Below are 21,542 nucleotides of genomic sequence, written 5' to 3'. Positions count from 1 at the left end.
TGGGATATAATTACAGCCCTGCATCAGGATCCACCCTCACCCTCCACCCCCCACCCTTCTCCTTCCATACATTTCTTGAGACATGCTGCTTCAGAATACATCCTAAAAATAAATAAAAATAGACTGAAGTGGCAGGTTAGTTGAAAGGACAGCAGGTGAAGAAGTAGAAGTGATGGCTGTGTGGTTCTAGAAAGACAAATGGAAACGTGTAGTGTGTGGGGGGGGTGTAGTGAGCAGTCTGGAGCAATAATGCTGTAAAACTAGTTTAGGGAATCTGGTGTTAGTTATGTGTGTGTTAGTATGTGTAATAATGAGTGTGTCTACCTGTATACATGACTGGTGTGTAAGAGAAGTAGCAGTGCATACTGAGCTAAGCTTCGCCCCTGTGAGATGACTGACAGCTGAGCTAACCAATAGTGCAATTTACTTGAAACCCAAACAACAACCAAACATATCAAGACAAGATGCAGAGGAGCAGCTCTGCCTACTGTCACATACCCCACCTTTCTTCCATGCTGATTGGAGTTTTAAAAGCCTAAATATGATATGATAGGAGTATTTCAGGATGCAAGTGCAATCTGATTGGTGGGTGGTGAATCAAACGTCCTGTATGGGCGTCTGGCCACACCCCAGTCGCCACTGATTTGGCTTAAGTTTGAACTTAAGCCTTGTGAATTTAATTTTTAAACCTTAAATGGACACAGCTGAACTGAAATTGAGACCTAAAATATAAAACGTCAATCCATTACTTTGCATTTTTGCAATTTTAGGCTTGCTAACTAGTAGGGCTAGGTCGAAACTTGTCATTTGTAAAATAGTGTTGACTCAAGGTTCACTTATTTTCAGCTGCATTTTAATGTTTTCTGTAAAGCAACAGTGCACCTTAAGTTAGAATACATCCGCTTACTTGTTTTGGGCTAGCTCTACTAGCATACACTGTTTGGATATATTGGTTTAACTATCCTAAAATTCTACTTGATTTGGCCCTCTTTTTGGATAGAAAATAACGTTTTCTTATCTACTCTGGACAGATAAAGTATTATCTCATGGTCCTTAGTTAAATGTGCATTAACTAGCTTTGGCCTAGTTGTACTGGCCTATATAGGCTGGAAATACTGGTTAATCATAATTGACTTGGCTAGCTATAGGTTTGCTAGGCTAGCTAGGCTAGGTTTTTGGCCTGGCTCTACTAGCCTACACATCTGGATAAAACGTTAGCTAACTATTGTAATGCTAAATATTATGTCACTAATACAGCTAGTAAAACATTGATTAAAAAATATTTTGAGTTAGGATTATTTTGTCAGATATATATATATATATATATATATATATATATATATATATATATATATATATATATATATATATATATATATATATATATATATATATATATATATATATATATCTGACAAAATAATATATATATATATTTAATTTTGTTTGTAGCTAGCAAGTTAGGCTCTAAAACTCCAGTCTGCGTTTCTTGCAGCAACCTTCCCTTAACTCCATCCCATGCGCCTCACCTCTCCTCTTTCTCTCCGTCCTTTCCTCCTCTTCCTCCTCCTCCTCCTCCTCCTCCTTCAGTTATTTTGAGGAAGAAGCTTCTTTTTGCATCCCTTGTTCTTGTGTTTTTCTATCCTATCTTTTGGAGATGAATTCTAAATGCATGCGTGGGAAAACTTTTAAATGATGAATTTAACTTAAATATGAATGGCGAGTGTGAAGGAAAGCCTCTCCTATGTCTGAAAAAAGCAGAGGTTCTCAACTTCCCTTCTTCCTTTCTCTGTCAGTTAAGAGAGTGATAGAAGATTAGGTGTGGGACATATTTATACATACAGTACATGGCACATTTTTTACACAGCTAATAAATACCTTATTTGATTTATTGCTTCTTTTCCTACTATGATACAAGCATAGGCATTTTTCAGTGGTAGCCACTTTTCATGATCACTCTCTGGTAGCAAAACAGACTCAGTTTCATGAGTCTGATCGTTGTTTTCCACAAGCTTCCCTCACTGGTGCTGAGGTTTTTGGGAGCTTGTTTGGAAAATCAAGCGGAGAGATTCTTCATTTTTCTGTCACTATTTGAGAACATTTCCTAGATATTTTGAGTATCACCTTTCACAAGTTTTCACAGAACCACGAATGCTGGGTTCTTATGTTTTATGGAATTCCCAGCATGGAAAACTTTAAATCTTCATTATCCCATTAACTGCCTATTCAACTCAGCTTCATTTATTTTGGTTTTTGATCTTATCTTGTGCTCACTTTGCTTTGCCTTCTCCTTTCATTTTCTAATGTGGGTGTTTATTGCTGATTCTCATAAACTGAAAAATACACCATGCTCCAGTCCAGATGCAGCTATTTACTTGATATAAACACTGTTATACATTATAACATATCACTGTGGACTGATTGGTCAATTGGGCAGTGGATTGATCAAGAGATTGATTGATTGTCCTACAGCAGAGTTAGATGAGTGGTATATCTCCACTGGTAAGAGGCAGAGAAAAAAGAAAGGATGACAGAGACAGAAAGACGAGAGGCTTCCCTCCATCGATGAATGGGGTTTATGCTATAAAGACTGAAGCTGGATATAATTTTATTGTCACTACACTGGAGAGAAAAAATATATATATAAAAAAAAAATAAAATAAAAAGAATCAAGAACTGTATAAAATATATTTCAACGGAATGTTTATTATTTACCTTTTATATTTTTGAAACATGTAAAGAACAAAAAAGGTGAAACTGTAATAATTCAACAGCATTTGTGAAAAAGAGACTTATTAAAAAAAACAGTTCAGTTGTTAAAACATATGAAGGTTTGACTGTGAATGCTGATTTACCTGAGCAACTTTTCTCCTTTACTGATAGGATAAATAAAAACCAGATCAATAATAATAATAATAATAATGAAAAGAAAAAAAATCACAAAACTACTGGGGAAAAGCAAACAAATTCAGTTTAAAGAGAAAACGTAAAAAAACTCAATAAAAACTTAAAAGCTTATGCCAAAATTTTCCATTTGTGTCCTGTGCCTTTTTTCCACACTGAATTATTCATTCACACATTCTCACATCACACTTGCACTTTTTTTTAAAAGTATGCTTCTGAAGTTTTTGCTCTGAATCTCTGAAACCATGTATCTCATACCAAATGTATATGGGTCAGTGACAAATAAGAGTTGGCAAGTTGAATAATTATTTTAAAAGCAGCATCAGGTTTGTTAAAATGTACATCTTGTATTATTGTTGGTTTCATATCATTTGAAATGACATTTGTACCATTTTTTTAACCAAAAGTAAGACTGAATGCTCCTGAAAATGTCAAATGGTGTAACCACACAAAATAATGATAAATGTTAAATATTTTATCACCTACAGTGTATTTAAGTGGACTTAATTACTAATAATTACTTCATTTAAAAAATGTAAATGGTTTCTGATTGACATGATTCCCCAGATGAAATGTAATATTTGGAACGATTGTATTCCATTACCTTTATTTAATATAAAAGTTATAATGTAAGATCATGCCAAACTAGTTGATATGTTGTTCAAAATTTTAGTTATTTGGTACAAAGTTTTTATGGTTACACCACTTTGACAATTTTGCCATAAACCTCTAATATATTCTCTCATTCTCTCAAATGGTTATTAGGTACATATGTGCAATGTAATTCAATCCAATACAACAGCTCTTCTATAAATTCTACAATTATGAAGTTTATACTTTTTCAGTTTTTGTTAACATTGTCAGAAAGGTGATAATTCTACTTTTATCTACTACGTTTATTATTGAGGTCATAGTGGGTGATGGTGGTGTATTAGGGTGCATTATATTGAATGGTGTTCCTAATATTTTGTCCATTAACATACATGAGGGGGGCAAAATATTAGGAACTGGGTGGTGACTACATTTCTTGCAAAAGCAAAGTATTCTGGCAAAACTATTCAAACACTTTTTAAAAAAAAAATGTGTTTTTGCATCAACACAGTCACACAAACCATCATTTGAATAAACACACAGAGCACCAACTACACACTGACAGTATGAAGAAAGTGTGTCATACAGTACATGTAGTAAACACACAGGTATCCAAATGTGTAAACCAGTGGTCTCCAACCCTGCTCCTGGAGAGCTACTGCTACCTGCATGGTTTAGGTATCTCTCCACTCTAACACACCTGATTCTAATTATTAACTCGTTATCAAGCCGGTGACAAGCTTCAGCTGCTTGATAATGAGTTAATAATTAGAATCAGGTGTGTTACAGTGGAGAGATACCTAAACCATGCAGGGCAGTAGCGCTCCAGGAGCAGGATTGGCATCCAAGTAAAGTGCTGTAAAGCATGGATGTGTATTCTGAACATAAACGTTCAACACAAACAAGGATAAAATGTAATTTAACTTTACTATAATAAACCATCTATTTACAAAACAGGTCAACAGCCTGAGATGTAAGTAAAATGAGTACAATTTCAACAATATTGTCTCAGACTTTTACAGATTAATTTGCACAAAAGCTGCTGATTGACAACATTTTGCACAATGTTTAATGAATGTGTGAAAAACCTCTGAAGCTGCATTTTACATGATGTATGTTCCATACAGTTTAACTTTCTCCTGAAGCCTGGCATCATACTTTGCAAAGTTATCTAGTGGACCAGATTAGACTTCTTGGCAGGCCGGTTCTGGCCCGCTGACCTTATGATTGACACCCCTGGTACAGCATGTAGAGACCAATGTTTACAGTTTCGCTACAAGTGTGTTATAATATTACAAACGAGTGTAAAGCAGAGAACGTGCATTCAGTTTGGCGTAATTGGTAAATGTATTGGCTACGAGTGTTAATGGTTTCAAAGAGAGAGCTTCTACAATCACTGTTAGTATTTAAACATTCAGAAAGAACTAGTAAAACTGTGAGCACTGGTCTCTACAATGCTAAATTATTATGCCAGTTACCTGTCCACACTGACACATGTGAAAACACCACAGGTAAACATTTAGTTTAGTCATGTCAGGCCTGGATACAGAACTCCATGCTGTCTAGCTCAAGACAGCATCACATGTGATGTGGATGAAGTCCTACAGAGACTTACAGAGAAGTTGAGATTATGCTTTATTTTTTTCTAACACAAATGTTTTTTTTATTTCTTCTTCTGCGTTTTTGTAGCTTGAGAAGTGTCAGAACATTTTGAGAGAGAAAATAGGGCCGTTTCCACTGCAGGAACTTTGGGGTAATTTTATGGGGCCATGATTGGGCCGGCCATGAAGGACAATCTCCCAGAACTTTTACGGGGGCAAAACGAGTCCCAGCCTTGGGGTATGTACTCGGTGCAGCCCCGAAAAATTCCTTGGTGGGGCTTGAGGTTGACTTGGTGCTGATTGGGTATACTCAAAGCGGGATGTGATGTCAACAGAAAGTGCAAAGATAAGTGCCTATAAACAGTTGCAGAATGATTAGGTCACCTCCAGAGTCAGGTGGGCCCTATCAAGGTCTTACCTATCAAGGTCTTACTGCAATGGAGACACAACAGTTGAAACAGGACTAATAATGATAGTGTGTTATGTTCAGAATACACATCCTTACTTGACACATGTCGATATCTGTGTCTATGTGTGTTTACTACATGTATGACAAACTGCTGCCCTGCACACAGAAAAAGCAAAGTGCTCTTCATTTATGCTGTCAGCATGTAGTTGCTGCTTCATGTGCTTATTCAAATGATGGTTTGTGTGTACTGTGTGAGGAGATTTGCAATAATTGTATACTTTTAGAAGAGATGTTTTGCTGGTTTGGTGTAAGGTTTTGTGTTTAGAGTGTATCATTTTGCAAAAATAGCCTATAGTTACACAGGTAGAGCAATCAGAAAAAAAATTAATTGTTGTTATATAAAGTCATATAACAACCTCTAGTGGACACACATAGACACAGCATTTGAAGTGTGGAAAAGGTACACTTGATGAATATTTATTTAACAGTGCAGTGTGTAGAATTGTTGTGTTTTCTTTAACTTACAATGAGCCTTTTACATCTACATAGGGAGAGGGTCTTCTTCCAAGGAGGTCACCATGTTGCACCGTCAAGTTTCTACAGCAGCCCAGAATGAACAATTCAAACACTGGATTTTTTCGGGGCCACAATGAGTTCTCCTACAAGCTCAGGGAGGAGTTGGGGTATTCAATTGGTTGCAATCTACAACCTCACCACTAGATGACACTAAATTCTACTTTAAAACTAGAGATAACTAAATTAAATCTGATATTGAAATTAGTGCTAAAAGCCAGTAGATGGATGTGTAGTATATGTGATGTGATGGTGAAGGGTGGATGTCAGGGGAAGAGAGACTAATTTGGCTTATGGGTCAACTTTTAACCCTTTATAAGGCACACATTTAAATACTTACAAATTCAAATTTTCGACCTTAGAGAGTTATATATATATATATTACATAACTTTTTTGCTTTTGTTACTTTTTTCAAAATTTTTCATTTTCATGTTGCAAATCAAAGACAATGAAGTTACCATATATGCGGTTCCTCGCCGGTCTAGGGTAAAACATTCTCCAAAAAGTCTATATATAAAAAATCCACATGGTTCTACAACCTCACAAAGAGGCATGGGGAAGTTATTTTGGAAGTCCACGGAAGCTACCAAATATACTTATTCGGCCAAAACCCTAGATCAGTACAGAGCTTCACTGGGAGCAGGAGGGACGCCACACAAAGCTCACATTAACTGGGCAAAGCAAGCAACTGTCAGTGAGGCCCCAGACCTGAAGGATTCAAAACCAACTGGGTGACTGTGTGTCACTGCTTTTGGTAATTTGACATATAAACAAACTCTGCCATTGAATGATAATTTGTGTCTGATGTGTTTTTTCCCCACAAAAAAAACTGATGTAAGTTGAGTCATTGGTTGTTTATAAAGCCACTCTATGCATTTTTCAATCGTATCTCTGCATATTTATTACATTTATTATTTTGTTGTCATGATCTCAGAAGCACAGACAGAAATGAGAAAGAAAGCTATCTACAGAGGAAAATTATCTTTTCAATCCAAGGCTGTTGTAAGCTCTTTGCTAACCGTCTCTGTTTTTGCTCATTTTATCCTTTATAACATTATTTCTTGGTTTTTGGTCTTATTTTATTGATGTGTCTGCTGTTGTATCGACTCCAGCACTTACTTGGTAAAATATAGCTTACAAAATAAAACAAAGCTGCAAACATCACAGAGAAGGAACAAGAAGAAAAACATTTTTTGGGTGGAGGAGTTTAATTATGTAATACTAACGACCAGTGGTAAGCAAAATGTGGCCCGCAAGTCAATTCTGGCCCTCCAACATTTTAAAACAAATAAACTTAGAGCAGATAACAAGTTAAAAACCAGGCTCATTTTAATGTCAATAAATATGATCTCGTAATCTCTCATAAACTTAGCTCATATAAAAGTGTTTTAAAGTGCATTTAGAAATATTATAAATGAGTTAATTTACAGTGTTTTTTACTGATTCGACATGAATCTGAAAGAAATTTCCTAGAGCATGTTCAGAACTGAATCTGTAGATTTAATAGTGGTAATTTCTATAACTCACCACAGGGGGTCGCTGCTCAGCCAATAATCACACTGTTGAAAACAGACTATAACAAGATGCTTCTTCTCTATACATTTCTTCAGGGAGTAAATACAGTAGGACTTATAATGATTTCCTGGATTACCACTGAAGCAGTTTAATAGTGTCTCATCTCATCACTGTCAGTGGCCTCATTGTGAATAAACTTTCTTTTTTGAAATTTTGAAATCAGTGTTGAGACTTAGAAACTGGACGTTCACAGACTGTTGGGCTAAAATATATATTCATCCCCATTATATCACACATGAAGGACACTGATATTCCAGTTTTCTTTCTCTTCTGATTCTTTAGAAAAATGATTACAGGTTGTCCATTCTTCTCTTCTATCTTCCACACATTTTGTTACCAACAGATGCAGACATTTAATGTTGCCCTGTTACTTTATGTTACAGTTTGTTTGTTTTTTAAATATAGCTAAAAACACAATTTCTGAAACTAGGCCCTCTTTGTTGAAACTCTACACACAAAAAACAAAAAAGTATACAGAAAATACAAAATATCTTACATCCCTTGCACAACACTTCCTTCAAAACTATATAAACTCTTCTAATATGATGTTTTTGTGACTGTCAAACCTCAGTAGCCTGGTGGAAACTCACCCACCCATATGACAACAAATGTGAGGTTCCCTGTCACATTTGTCTGGTCATTGGGAATGAAGATGTCATGCAGTATGTCAGTAAATCTGATTATAATGATAATGAGCTGTGTTATATGGGCCACGAGTGGCATGATGGTGGAAGACACCATTCTGCAGTTGCAGTATAAATTGTGATGTTGGCACGCTGTCCAGGAGCATGGACAATGGCACGCTGGCCAATGACATCTCTTCCCCAGCATCTGTTTCTGGCTAGATTCAAGCCAGCCTCCTCAATATATACAGTAGTGTGCAAAAGTCTTAGGCCACCACTAGCTTTGTTGTTTTAGTAAAATTTTAATGACCATCCATATTTATTTTTCAGTCTCTTTATTAAGATACAAACAGAAAATACAGGAAATATGGACACAAAATAAAAAAATAAAAAATACATTTTCAGAACAAAATGGGTTTTACAGGCAAAAGTCAATATTTAGTGTGACCTCTCTTGGCACTAAGCACATCTTGATCTAGCCAGGTTCCTGCTATTGCTCAAGTGTAAGGGGAGGTCATAGTAAAAACTTACAATTTTAGCCTATTGAAGCTGTTTTTGTTTTGTTTTTGTTGTTTTATACTGCTTTTTAATACTGCATACACATTTCCTGTATTTTCTGGTTGTATTCTAATAAAGAGACTGAGAAATAATTATATATGGCCATTATAGCATTGCTAAAACATCAAATATAATGGTGGCCTAACACTTTTGCACAGTACTGTATATATAAATACGTATATGGGCCATTCTACTGAATTGGTGCAAACTGAAACCCAAAATGATTGTTTGGAGTCTAAGATCTCCTTATGTAATACTGTAATACTGTAAAATCCTCCATTGTTGTGCACATAAAACAGCACACTTGAATCCTATTTAAAGTGTTGAAACTCTAACTGGCATTCGAACTGGTCTAATGGGTTACAGGTGGGTTTCTTGGGTGCAGATGATTGAAAACTGAGTGTGGTATTTCAAGATGTGTCTCATATAGATAAAAGTGGGTTGTGTTTGTTTGTGGGTAACATCAGTTTATCAGATGTGTTTCCTCAGTGAGCACAGTGCAGATGTAGAATAGGGTAACCTGGACAATGCTCTGATGTAACAGTGTCCTCATCACGTTAACTGGTTCAAACTAGCCTGCCATGAACCTGTATTGGTTTAAAAATGCTGTGTGTGTGTGTGTGTGTGTGTGTGTGTGTGTGTGTGTGTGTGTGTGTGTGTGTGTGTGTGTGTGTGTTTGTGTGTGTCTAACAGGCAATGAACTGAAAAGGCAAGGAAGCAATAAACCTAGACTAATGACAAACATGAACTAATCAAACACTAAGTTACATAACGAAAAAAGTACAATATTATGTGTTTGTTTGAGTAGATGATCTGGAACATCTCACAGTATCAGGGTCAGTGGAGGGACTTTGGCCACCATGCTGGTTGTGATACGTGGTCTGTGAAGCGTATGAGATGGCGGAGGATGGCTTTTTGTGCATAGGGTGTGTTACAGTGCTTTCTGCTTGGCTACATGTCAACATACTGTTGGACTTAAAGTAGGACAGTTTTCACTGTTGTCAAGTTGACCCTTCAAACATGCACACACACACACACACCCACACATTGCATGATAACTGGAGTGCCAACAAACACAACCTGCATGGTGGCCAAAGTCCCTCCATTGACCCTGGTACTGTGAGCTAGTCCAAGTCACACACACACACACACACACACACACACACACACACACACACACACACACACACACACACACACACACACGCACACACATGTGCACGCTGTATTGTACATTTTCATTATATAACCCAGTGTCTGATTAGTACATTTGTCAAAAGTCTATGTGTATTTCTTCCTCCCTTCACAGTTCATGGCCTGTGACGCACACACACACACACACACACACACACACACACACACACACACACACACACACACACTATATCAGCACAACGGGTACAAGAAAACTGCTGCTGCAAACTCTTTGTCAGTAGAAGCGAATTCAGCCAAAACACACACACACACTCATTACACAATATAATAATAATAATAATAATAATAATAATAATAATAATAATAATAATGAAGACAAAAGTTAAATTCTTCTCAAGATATTTTATTTTCCAATATTTCTTTTTATAAAAAATAAAAGTCTTCTAAAATGAACAGCTCACCTCAGATATACACACACACTTCAAATGACACAATCACACAGTGCCTGGGTCGTACATATATGTGAATACACAGTAAATCTCATCATACAGTATAACAGAGTGATTATTTTCATGCATAGTTCAACACACATGTTGTAGTTTGTACCCGGCACACGTCTTCAACAACAGTGGGACTAATGAAAGGATGACTCAGTGATTCCTTAATCTGTGTCACTATCAGTAACTGAACTGAACAGCTCAACATTTGCTGCTTCTTCTTCAACTTAAACTGACACTTAGCAAGGCCACAAAACAGGAAGTTAAAGGATTTATTGAGCCTTTTTGCTCAAGTTTGCATAGTGTTCTTACCAACCTATTCACACTAAAAGCAGGTCAGTTACACAAAATAAAAGAGGAAATGTTCTGTTTCTTGTAGCATGACATTCAATGTATCAATCAACATGCTCAGGCACTTCATGTTTCCCAAAGAAAACCTCCTGCTAGCTGCTTGGCTGCAAACTATCTAAATAAAAGGAATCAGCAACAAGGTTGGCTAACTTTTTGGTGAAAAGTGTTCTTCCATATGAGGTATGAGTTAGAATATTAGACTGGAAGACCCTGGACTCCACTGGAAGACAGTTTCATTAGGGTTTTTTACACCTGAAAACCCTTTGATACATTCAGTCAGCTGTTTATACCTTTAGCAAAGATGTAGGTTCAAAGTAATGCCAAAAAAAGTACCTCAACATTTTTGTCAGCTAGATAATTATCTTTCTTTGATACATTTTTTTTCCCAAAGTAAGAACTTCAAACCAGCTGCTGACAAGTTTCAGCTAGTTCTTTACAAAATAAAACATCTCTTTCTGTCATTTAGGGCTGAATGATAAATGATTCTATGTTGAAACTGCAAGTTTTAACAGAGCAGTTACCCAAGCAGTAAAAACACTTGCTGAACATTAATTAGTCACTCGAAAATTCAGTCAGTTGTAACTAACTGACTAAACCAAGAACTCCTGGCTGTTTAATATGCTATCTGCATGTCAGTACCTCTACTTTCTGTATCATTTCTATGTTTGAAACAATAGAGAGAGTATTACTGCCTCCACAAGACCAACACAGTGATTAGTCTTCTTTTACAGAAACAACAGCTAGCATATATTGAGACATAACTTATTGTATTACTATTTTTAGCTCATTGTTGTGAATTAATCATACTGTAAGTCTGTGAAGAAAGTGACACTTTAGCAAAACAGGCTACAATGAACAGCTGTCCACTTCTTTATGGATTATCAGTCAGATGTGACGTGTTAGCAGTTAAGTCACAATCACAATTGCAATATTTGTCAGAAAATGTTAATGAGATATTTACTTTGAATGTTTCAGCCCTACTATCACTTCAATTCATCCCTCAATCTTTCTCTCCCTCTCTTTCTCTTTTTGGATTCCCACCACTGCATCTCTGACTCTGTCAACCTCATTCTTCTCTTCCTGTATGTATATCGTACACTTGTAAGGAAAGCAGGAGACGTCCGTGCCAATCGAGGGAATTCACAGACGATCCGGATGCCGAAGTTTGGGCCTTGTCTTCGATCTCCTTGGCTACTTTTGGTCCCTTCACCACCGGGCTAATAGTTCTGGTCCCACAATGGCCGTCTTTACAGGGCATTCTATGGTCAGCTTGCCAGTGTTTGTGTCATAAAAAAACGTAGGTCATGACCTCATCACTTAGCGACGCGGTAGACAGCGAGATCCAGCGGCTCCTTGGAGGGAACGCACCAATCGTCTGCCTCCAAACTCAGCTTGTAGTGACGCAGAGCGGTCTTGTTAAAAACTGGGAGCCTCTCCACTGAGTCTGTAGACAGCGCCTGGAGAGAGAGAGACAGTGAATAGACTTTAATGCAACCATACTTTGTGTCAAAATGTATGAAATGTCTTTGTATCACAGGTACAAACTGTACAACCAGACTGAAACAATATATTTTGTAACTCATCTGTATTTTACAATGGATTACTGAACTGTCGAACCCTGAAAAACATTCATTATAGACTAAAATCTTTTTATTATTTAGTCTGATATGATCATTTTTGAACAGCAACAACCCCCTCCTCACTCCTATGTCCCACCCCCCGGACTCCCTTCCCCTCCCCTGTGTGTTTATATATTACCTTCAGGTGTATGACCGCATCGGTGCCGAAACCCTCCATCGAGTAGAGCTGTAAGTCTCCCTGGAAGTAGCGAGCGTAGAGACGAGAGATGGGCAGCCCATAGCCGAACCCAGCCTACACACACACACACACACACGCACACATATACACGTTAGCGTTTCCTATTTATGGATATTATGTTTGAATGTGTGTGTCGGTGTGTGAGCCACTCACCAGTGGGGCTCTGTGTTTATCCCCTATGGAGGGTCTGGGAGCTGTAGAATACAAGTAGCTGAACAGACGCTCTGTCTTCCTGATGGGAACGCCGCCTCCTTTGTCGCTCATCTGGAGAGAGACGCAGATCACAGAGAGGTTAATACAGCCGTTGAAAACTGTTATAAAAAGTGGAAATCCTTCAATTTTGTCACCTTTATGAGCATAAAGCCTGTAATGTGTGTGTGTGTGTGCACGTGTGTAACTGTTTTGTTAAAGGCTGACAATTAGGCCAAAGGTTGCCGTTATCAGCCAACAGCACTCTGGGGTTAAGTTTGGCTAATTATAGCTGCATGGTGTGCCAGGAGCCGATGACGTTAGTGAATGGGCTTGGTATCTGGGCGGATTTGGATTCTTTGATGATAAGGAGGGTTTATGAGGTTTATGTAACCCAATTAAGCAGCTGAATAGAGGTGAAAGGTGACAAGGAAAAAATGGAGCAACGGGTGATTTCAGAACGGGACAAAGAAGAAAATAATCGTCTTATTCTTTCTTTTCAAAGCTTTTTCCCCCTTATTTTCCCATAATGGTCACATAACCAGCTTGTGAACTGTAACATACCTCAATATAGCTTTAGTACATGGGGGATTACTGAGTTTTATGAATAAAGATCGGTTTCTTGGTTTCTATTCTTGGTGTGAGACTTTGGGGCATTCAGATCAACTCTCTCTTTCAGCCAATGACGTATTAGAAAACATGAGTAATATTGGCTTGTGTATGGCTGCGGCTGTATTCTGGGGGGGTGGGGGTGTGGGGGGGGCACTCACCTGGATTGACAGGTCCTCTCCGCCGAGCGCCACCATGACTTTGATGGGTGGGAGCGTCCTGCTGGCCTCGTGGTTTTCAATAGTTGCTCTCATGGAGTTCTGCAGAGAGGGGACAGGGAGGTTTCTATCAGCTGGTGGGTAGCACACTAAAGTCACATGTCAGCTTCCAAGAACGTTCAACTATTTATAAAACCTCAAACTTTAAATTCAGTTCATTTTGGATCTGTTTAACAGCTATGTTGTGATATTTAGATCCTGATACCAAAAAAAGGGTTTTAACTACTCTCTACTCAAACACTTAAAAACACTGAAATATGGACTCTTTGTAGTTGCTATCGAGGCTGATGGGTAATGTAGTATTCAGCTGGGGTATTTAAGTATTGTTAAAGTAATCCTATCAAATTGCATTGTGGGAAATGTAGGATTCTAGTGTTTGGAGGCTAAAAGTCAGGATTTCTTGACCTCTGCTGTTTCAATTTTCAGCCTTCTTTTAAAAATCTGGTTAAAAACTTCATGGACTTGCAATACTAAATTACTGGACTTAAAGTTATCAAGAAGGTTCCTACTATTGTAATGCAGTTACAGTTTATTTACCTTAAAGAGTTCAAATAGCATGTGGTACAGGTGAGATGGGATGTATGAGATGGTGATGGGTTCTCTGATTCTGCTGGCTAAGGGAGGGGGGAAAAAACAACAGTTAATACTATAATACTATATACACATATATCATTAATAAATGTGTGTGTGTGTGTGTTTAATCACAGAGTTTTGCGCATATCTCACCGTTCATCTCCCTCAGCTCTAATTCAGGCGCTCCCAGGTAATACTGCTCACACAGCAACTTAGCGCTCTCATAGGCATCTAGGGAAAAACAAGCTCAATTGTTTGTTCTGTTTGGGACATGATTAAACAGACATAAAGATAAACAGACGTAATAAAAGCTCAGCTATCTTCAGAATAAACAGTTTGTTGAACAAGTTGTTCTGTTTAAACTGAAAGTGAGCCAAACTGAATGACTGCCAGCAGGCTCTGTCCCAGTTCCTGACCTGTCTCACCTTTGTTCATCCATCATAGATCCACTGTGTTACATAAGTCAAACAGTTATAGGAGAACTATGAATGAACTATTATGAATGCTGACTATAAATTATTGATTTTTTTTGTCATAAAATCTTTGCTTGTCTGAATATTTAAAAAATGTTAAAGTGTCTAAATGTTCTCAGTATTCAATGTTTGCTGTTTGATGACCTTTTTTTGTGTCCATGTGGTTTAGTCAAATTTAAAGGGTTAAAATGTGAAAATAAACGTATGAATAACTTGCACACATTCTTTTTTTGTGAACCCAGCTTCAAATTTCTGCTTTTAATCCATTTTGAGAGAATATATTAGAGGATTATGGCAAAAATGTCTAAGTGGTGTAACCATAAAAACTTAATAACCAAATAATTCAACTTGCTTAAAAACAGTAAATTCTCAATAAAACACCATATTAACTAGTTTAACATGATCTTACATTATAACTTTACATTAAATAAAGGTAATGGAATACAATTGTTCTTAATATTACATTTAATCTGGGGAATCATGGAGATCAGGAAACATTTACATTTTTTTCTTTTGTGGTTACACCATTTGACATTTTCAGGAGCATTCAGTCTTTCTTGCAAATGTAATTTCAAATGATATAAAAGCAACAAAAATACTAAATGTACATTTTAACAAACCTGATGCTGCTTTTAAAACTATATTTTAACATATTATTGAATTGCTCATCTTGCCAACCATTATTTGTTACTGACCCATAAACAAGAAGTGACATATTATGGCTGGATTAACCCATTCTGACCCTGAGGCAACAATTAGTCCTCCCACTCTTTACACTGTCTGTTAACCCTGTCTGTCTCACTGTGTATGAGACCCAGTAAACAAAAAGCAAAACCTGCTGCAGGTTTGATTTAGTTTAAAATGTAATTCAATGAGGAATATACTGCATATGATAATTAAAATATTTCTAATACTTCCTGTACTGTATGTCATACATAAGAGAATGGTGCAACTGTAGTATTAGAGGAGGTACCCTGTGTCAAAATCTAGAATAAGACCTTTATTGTTTGACATTATATTGTGCTCACATTGTACATAATGTAATATAGTCTGCTGTGTGACACTCCTGTTACATACTGTATATCTGGAGTTACCCTCCATCTTACTGTATGCATACACTAAATAGATAAGGAGTCACAGATGAAAGGTCACTGATTGTAATTAGAGCAAAACGGAACCCAGCTGATAAACTGTACCAGTCTAAAACTAATTACCATTAGTGTAACCCACACGTGAACGGCCTCTACGTCTCCTCTGTGTCCTTACCTCGTACGACCTCTGTAACATCACACTGGGAGTCAATACAGCCAATGGTGTAGGGGTGGGCGGGGTTTGTGTTGCCGTTGAAGACGAGAGCTAAAAGAAAGAAGCAAAAGAGAATATTAATTGTACTAACAGTGGTAACATAATCTGAGTATGTGTTTAATGATTTTGGTTCATGTGGTCAGGTGTGTGTGCAGCAGCTCACTGTGCTGGTTGATGAGCATGCGGATAGAGATACGGCTGGTGTAGAAGCGATCCAGGAAGTATTGGATGTTGTGGTCGGTGACGGCGTCCTGCTGGCCAAACGCGTCTTTGTACTCGATGACTCCCTGAGCAAGGGTGGGGACCACATCGTTGTGTCGGTTCCTGATGGACTCCAAGACCTCCACAAACCTGAGAGGACGGGTGGAGGAGGCACAATCCAGATTAGAATAAAAAAAAAATCATTCTATAATTATTATTATTGGTGCTGTGCTTCTCTGTGTTTCTTTCTGCTCTCTCTCTCTCCTTCTTTCTCTCTCTCTCAAGGCAGATGGTTGCGCACCTAGAGCCCAGTTCTACTTGAGGTTTATCCAAATTAAAGGGAAGTTTTTCCTTGCTGCTTGCATGAGGGGAATGTTTGGTCTTTGTAAATTAAAGAGAACAGTCAAAACTTGAGAGATAACTTCTGTTTTATGAATTAAATTGACTTGAACAGAGGTCAGGAGAGACAGAAAGGAGAAAGTAAAAAGTTTCCTATCCAGGTTGGTTATTTTCTAGATGTGTGTTAAACTCACATCTCCAGGACTCTCTGGTCATCTGGGTTCTTGTCCAGAAATTCCAGGATCTCAATCAGGCTCTGTACGTACCTGAAAGAGCACAAACATTGGAGTGTTACTAACCAGCAGAATACTGTAAACACACACACACACACACACATATTCAACCTGCTGCCTGCTGTTAGTATCAGTGGTACATTCCACTGGGCGAGGGAGATAGAAAAACAGACAGAGAAAGAGAGGAGGCGGAGGCAGAGCGAGGAGTAGAACGTAAACACCATCATCTATCTCCAGTCCTGAGATGTGATATGTATGTCTGTGTATGTTTTGGCAATTCCAAGAAATGAACGCATCGTGACTCTGACAGGCCCTTCCAGCAGATCACGAGCATCAGCTGGTCCACTTTGCTGTTTCTTATTACAGTCTAACTTACAGTCAGCTGCATGTTATTTTCTGTGAGTGAATGTGTGTAAATGACAAAATCTCTACCCCAAATATTTTATACTTTCATACAAAATAACATGTGTTCTAGAAAAGGAGCATATGTAGGAATGAATCCAGATGTTTCAAATAGTGTGTAAGGATGCTTTAATATATATACTTAGCTCTGTGATTTACTTTATTTATCAACATTACATTGAAGCCACATAAATAATAATATAAAAATCACACAGACATGAATCTTGACTGCAGACAGGGTATGATAAGTCCGGATTTCACTTAATATCATGCTTTTTTCCTGATGTGTTTTCACTTATTTTGCCTTCATCAGGGTTTTTCAGAGTTTGTTTCTGCTTCATGTACACAGCTTATCAATTAATCATGTGAGGTTATATTCGCCCCTTCTTCCACTTAGAGAGGGTGACGCATGAACCTTCTTTTACCCCCATAAGGACAAGCTTTGCTCCCTCAGTCTGTCTCAGTTCAAGTCCTGGAAATCAGCCATGTTTACGGAGTCAGACCTATGTCATCTGACTGAGATAAAACTGTAACATGTTACCAGAAATCAGGTGTGTGTGTGGGGGGGGGGGGGGGCAGCACTGCTAAATTTGAATCTGTGGACCTTTAAGATGCTATTTCTGAGAACTGAGCCTGTGTGTCAAGTAAGTAAGTAAGTCATAAACATCATTCTGCAGGCTGTTGCTTTCGAGGCGTGTCACTCAAAGCTCACCCTGACCTTATTTTACTCCCAAAAGTTAGGAAATGTGTGTGTGACGAAATCCTTTTCCTGTGAGGAATTCCTGGAAAGTTCCTAGAAACATCACAGCATGACGCCAAGATTTTGATTTCTGATTTTGAAAAACATACAGACTGTGTAAATGTTTATGATTTCAATGACCTTAAATTAAAAGAGAAGAAATCTTTCAGCAGCTTCTACGGTTACACCGTCGTGTTATGAATGACGCTGGAAGTGTGACTTTGTGCATAACTCGTGTCGCTCGCAGCTGCTATTCTGAACATGCTGTTCCCTTCGGCTGCAAAACAAGCAGGAGTGGGCGAGGAAAAAGAAGGAGAAAGGCGGGGGCTAGAGGAGGAACTGGGACAAAGTTCAGCCACACTCCCTCCTCCTTCTACAACCCCACCAGCCCCACCAACCCCACTCTAACCTTAATCTGATTATATCTGGGACTACATTGTTGACCTGCTATTCATAGCAGTGGGATTTAAGAAGCTTGCAGCTGTGAAAAATGAAGAATTACGCTTCAGTTTAGAAAGAGTTTTGGAAGTGTTTCACATGTCTGAAGGGTCAAAGTTCTGTCAGTACTTTAACAGGACATTATGAGCCTTGAACATTTAAGTTCTGATACTGTTGTTTCATTGTTATTTGGTAAATTTGTGAATACATACTGTTCTTAGCTCCTTTTGGAAGAAACAATTAAGTAACACTGTATTTATCCCTATCCTGGAAACCAAGTGTAAAACAACAGTAACACTTATTATACAGTAACGTAATTATCATCATCATCATGTCTATATATGGACTTATATGATACAAGGACATGACCTTATCATTATTATGACCTCAGTATGGTTCACCATTTTACAATATTTCCTCTAATAGTGTCTAGGGCCTTTATTTACCTCAACTGGGGTACCAGGCCTTTATTGGAAGCAGGCTTATATTAGAGAGAGGCCTTTATCTCTAATTCTCCCTGTTTGATAAGTACATTTGCTTATATTTTAGCTCGAAGCCTCCTTATTTTTTGGTCTGTTCTGAATTTAGATTTTTCTTTGTTTTTTATTACAGTACCAGTTACTGGATTTCTGGTATTGCTTATGATCGTAACGATCAACATCATCATGTCTATATATGGACTTATCATATAATATATGGACATGACCATTCTTTTACCCCAATATTGCCACACTTCACATTAGCAGCTAAGAGGCTATTCATGTCACATTCCTCACTGTGTACGTCCTGAGTGGAGACTGCAGAAGAATTAAAGGTAAATAACTCTGTCCCCAACCATAATGACAGTCTGTGTTTTTACAGAAGCATAGCGCCCACTCTCCAATCCCACCCCCCACCCCCTTCCATTATTATACGATTATATTATCACTATATCAGTGGTATAAAATGATCTTCAAATGATAATAATATCATTTATCGTGATTATTTCTGAGACAATATATCGTCAGACAAAAGTAGTTATCATGACAAGAATATCAGTCAGTAAACAAGTCAATAAATCAGTCCCCAAATCAATCAGATATTCAGATAATCAATAAGTCAACCATTCTGTGTGTATTAATGATTCCATCTCTCACCAGGTCTGGACCAGCTGGACGGAGGGCGTGGCCAGCAGTCGGTCTGGCAGCAGGTTGATCTCCTTCATGATGTTGGACAAGCGGACAGGAAGCTCCTGACGCAGGAAGACAAACGATGTGCGCTCACAGGCGTTGGTGGAACCTGCAGAGCGGAAGAGGACAGGATTACAACTCAACTTCCAACATTATCAATTCAAATGCTAATGTCTCAGGTGTAATCACAGGCAAGTTTCCATTGATTGATTCATTGATTAGATGTGGTGTGCGTAAAGCTCTGCATAAAGCTAGTAAATGGACTGTGTGAGTTAAGAGTATTTTCTCATGGCCATGAATGAACTTTCACACTCAGGTTTTAACTGATTGAATTGTGAGAAGAAAAACAAGATGCATTATTAGAACAAAACTAAAGCACTGTGCAAAAAATATTGTCAAAAAATGACATGTGTCACAACATGTCTAAATAATATAACAGTGATAAACTGGTGCAGCTTCATATTTTAATGGAACTTCTAATGAGTGCCACCAATGTATGGATGAATAATCCGTGATACAGAGACAGGACTGTTTTTTGCATTTGGCAAAGTGCAACTTTGTGCACCATACAACAAGTGAAAGTTGTTTTTTTTTTTGTTATACTTTTGCATATACAAAAAATAAAAAATCTGGAATGTGAAAATAAAAGTGAACAAAACAGTCACATTCAGCTGATAGAAAAATGACTACACCCTGACCACTTTCAAACCCCTGTAATAATTTCCATACAGTCCCTAACAACAGTCATCATCAGTTGCAGTGACAGCAGCCTGATAACAGCTTGTTGTCCTACGGTGATGAGCTGAGTTAGTGAAATCAGACCTATAAATCTTTCATAACAGGACTCCTCCTTTGTCTCAGCACTTTTATTGCTGATGACTTACTGCTTGTGTCACTGTACAGACTGAGAAAAAAGACAAAGTCCACAGCTTTTTGCTTTTAGAGCAACTCTGCTCTCTTATGTTTGAGATATCAGTGGATCTCCTGGTTTCTGGGGCTTTTAGAGATACACTTAAAGATACATAAATTATAAAAGATTATAATATATGTTGATTTCTTATATTAAAAAATTCAAATAAACTCAAATATGCAGTGAAATAAACCAATAATATGACGTTTAATTCTAGATTCTGTTGATTTCTTATGTAACAAATGCAAATAAACTCAAATAAGCAGTGAAATAAACAAAGAATGTGACATTTCTGTACCATGCAGATGTCAGACAGAAGACTGTTTTCTATATATGCATTTTTGAATAAAGATGGATCTACGTTCATGATGATTTATTGATGACTCACCGAAATCCAGGAACTGCTTCATAGACAGAGGAGATGGGGAGAATTTGGAGAAATGATCGATGTGTTTGGGCACGTTGGCCAGCGCTGCAGCCTTCATCATAGAACGAACAAATTTCATTTTGCTAGTCATCCTCCAAAGACTCAATTAAAAGTACAGTATGAAAATAAAATCTCTATATATATTTGAAAAAATCCTTCAATGGGAAACGATGTCAGTGCAGTTAGTAGAGTAGAGTATTCCTGTTAGATGCTTGTCAGTCTGCAGCTCCGCACATGAGACTCTTACTTAATAGACTCCTTCAGCCAATGAGAGAGCGCGTCGGGTGGCAGCTAGCCAATCGGAATTCAGGAATCCCTCCTACTTGGACTGCAAGAAAATAGTAAACAAGGAGGTGCGTGTGTGCGTGCGTGTGAATGTTTTACATAACGTTTCCTCCCGCTGATAAACAGCTGAATGGAAAAGTGTCAGTATGTCTGCTGTCGTCAGTTTAACACCCACTGAAAAGTTACCACCACTCAAATAACATTAACAACTGCAGTCCTGTTTATGGAAGTTAGACTTGCATGATATAAAAAAAAAGACTGGAAATGATATGTTTCATCATCAAGAGGGGTTTTTTGTGACTTTTTCCCCCCAGGGTTTCCCCATGGCTAAATAGTCCAGGGATGGAAAAGGTACTCTACACTAATAAAATTACTT

At 37.8% G+C, this 21,542-nt stretch overlaps 1 protein-coding gene across 1 annotated transcript; it reads right to left on the bottom strand.

The window, feature by feature from the left end:
- Nucleotides 1-10,377: 10,377 nt before the first annotated feature.
- On the bottom strand, nt 10,378-21,094 carry LOC133998901 (pyruvate dehydrogenase (acetyl-transferring) kinase isozyme 2, mitochondrial-like). Its single transcript, XM_062437931.1, has 11 exons — nt 20,843-21,094; nt 19,512-19,653; nt 16,758-16,829; nt 16,187-16,374; nt 15,985-16,074; nt 14,399-14,476; nt 14,210-14,286; nt 13,616-13,714; nt 12,810-12,920; nt 12,597-12,710; nt 10,378-12,295 (listed from the first exon to the last, which is right to left on the bottom strand). The coding sequence occupies exons 1-11, from the start codon at nt 20,970-20,972 to the stop codon at nt 12,152-12,154; spliced, it is 1,245 nt and encodes a 414-aa protein (XP_062293915.1). The 5' UTR covers nt 20,973-21,094; the 3' UTR covers nt 10,378-12,151.
- Nucleotides 21,095-21,542: the final 448 nt, after the last annotated feature.

This window comes from Scomber scombrus, chromosome 18 (assembly GCF_963691925.1).
Source record: "Scomber scombrus chromosome 18, fScoSco1.1, whole genome shotgun sequence".
In the NCBI taxonomy this organism is placed as follows: Eukaryota; Metazoa; Chordata; class Actinopteri; order Scombriformes; family Scombridae; genus Scomber; species Scomber scombrus.
Note: the sequence above shows the minus strand (reverse complement) of the source record. Positions and strands in the feature narration are given on the sequence as shown.

What these genes read in the sequence shown, in the direction of transcription:
- LOC133998901 (XM_062437931.1), bottom strand. Translation starts at nt 20,972, where the DNA reads ATGACTAGCAAAATGAAATTTGTTCGTTCTATGATGAAGGCTGCAGCG. An exon ending in GTCCAGCTGGTCCAGACCTG is followed by an intron (nt 16,830 to 19,511) that starts GTGAGAGATGGA and finishes GTGCTCTTTCAG; the next exon opens with GTACGTACAGAGCCTGATTG. An exon ending in TGTTACAGAGGTCGTACGAG is followed by an intron (nt 14,477 to 15,984) that starts GTAAGGACACAG and finishes GTTTTTCCCTAG; the next exon opens with ATGCCTATGAGAGCGCTAAG.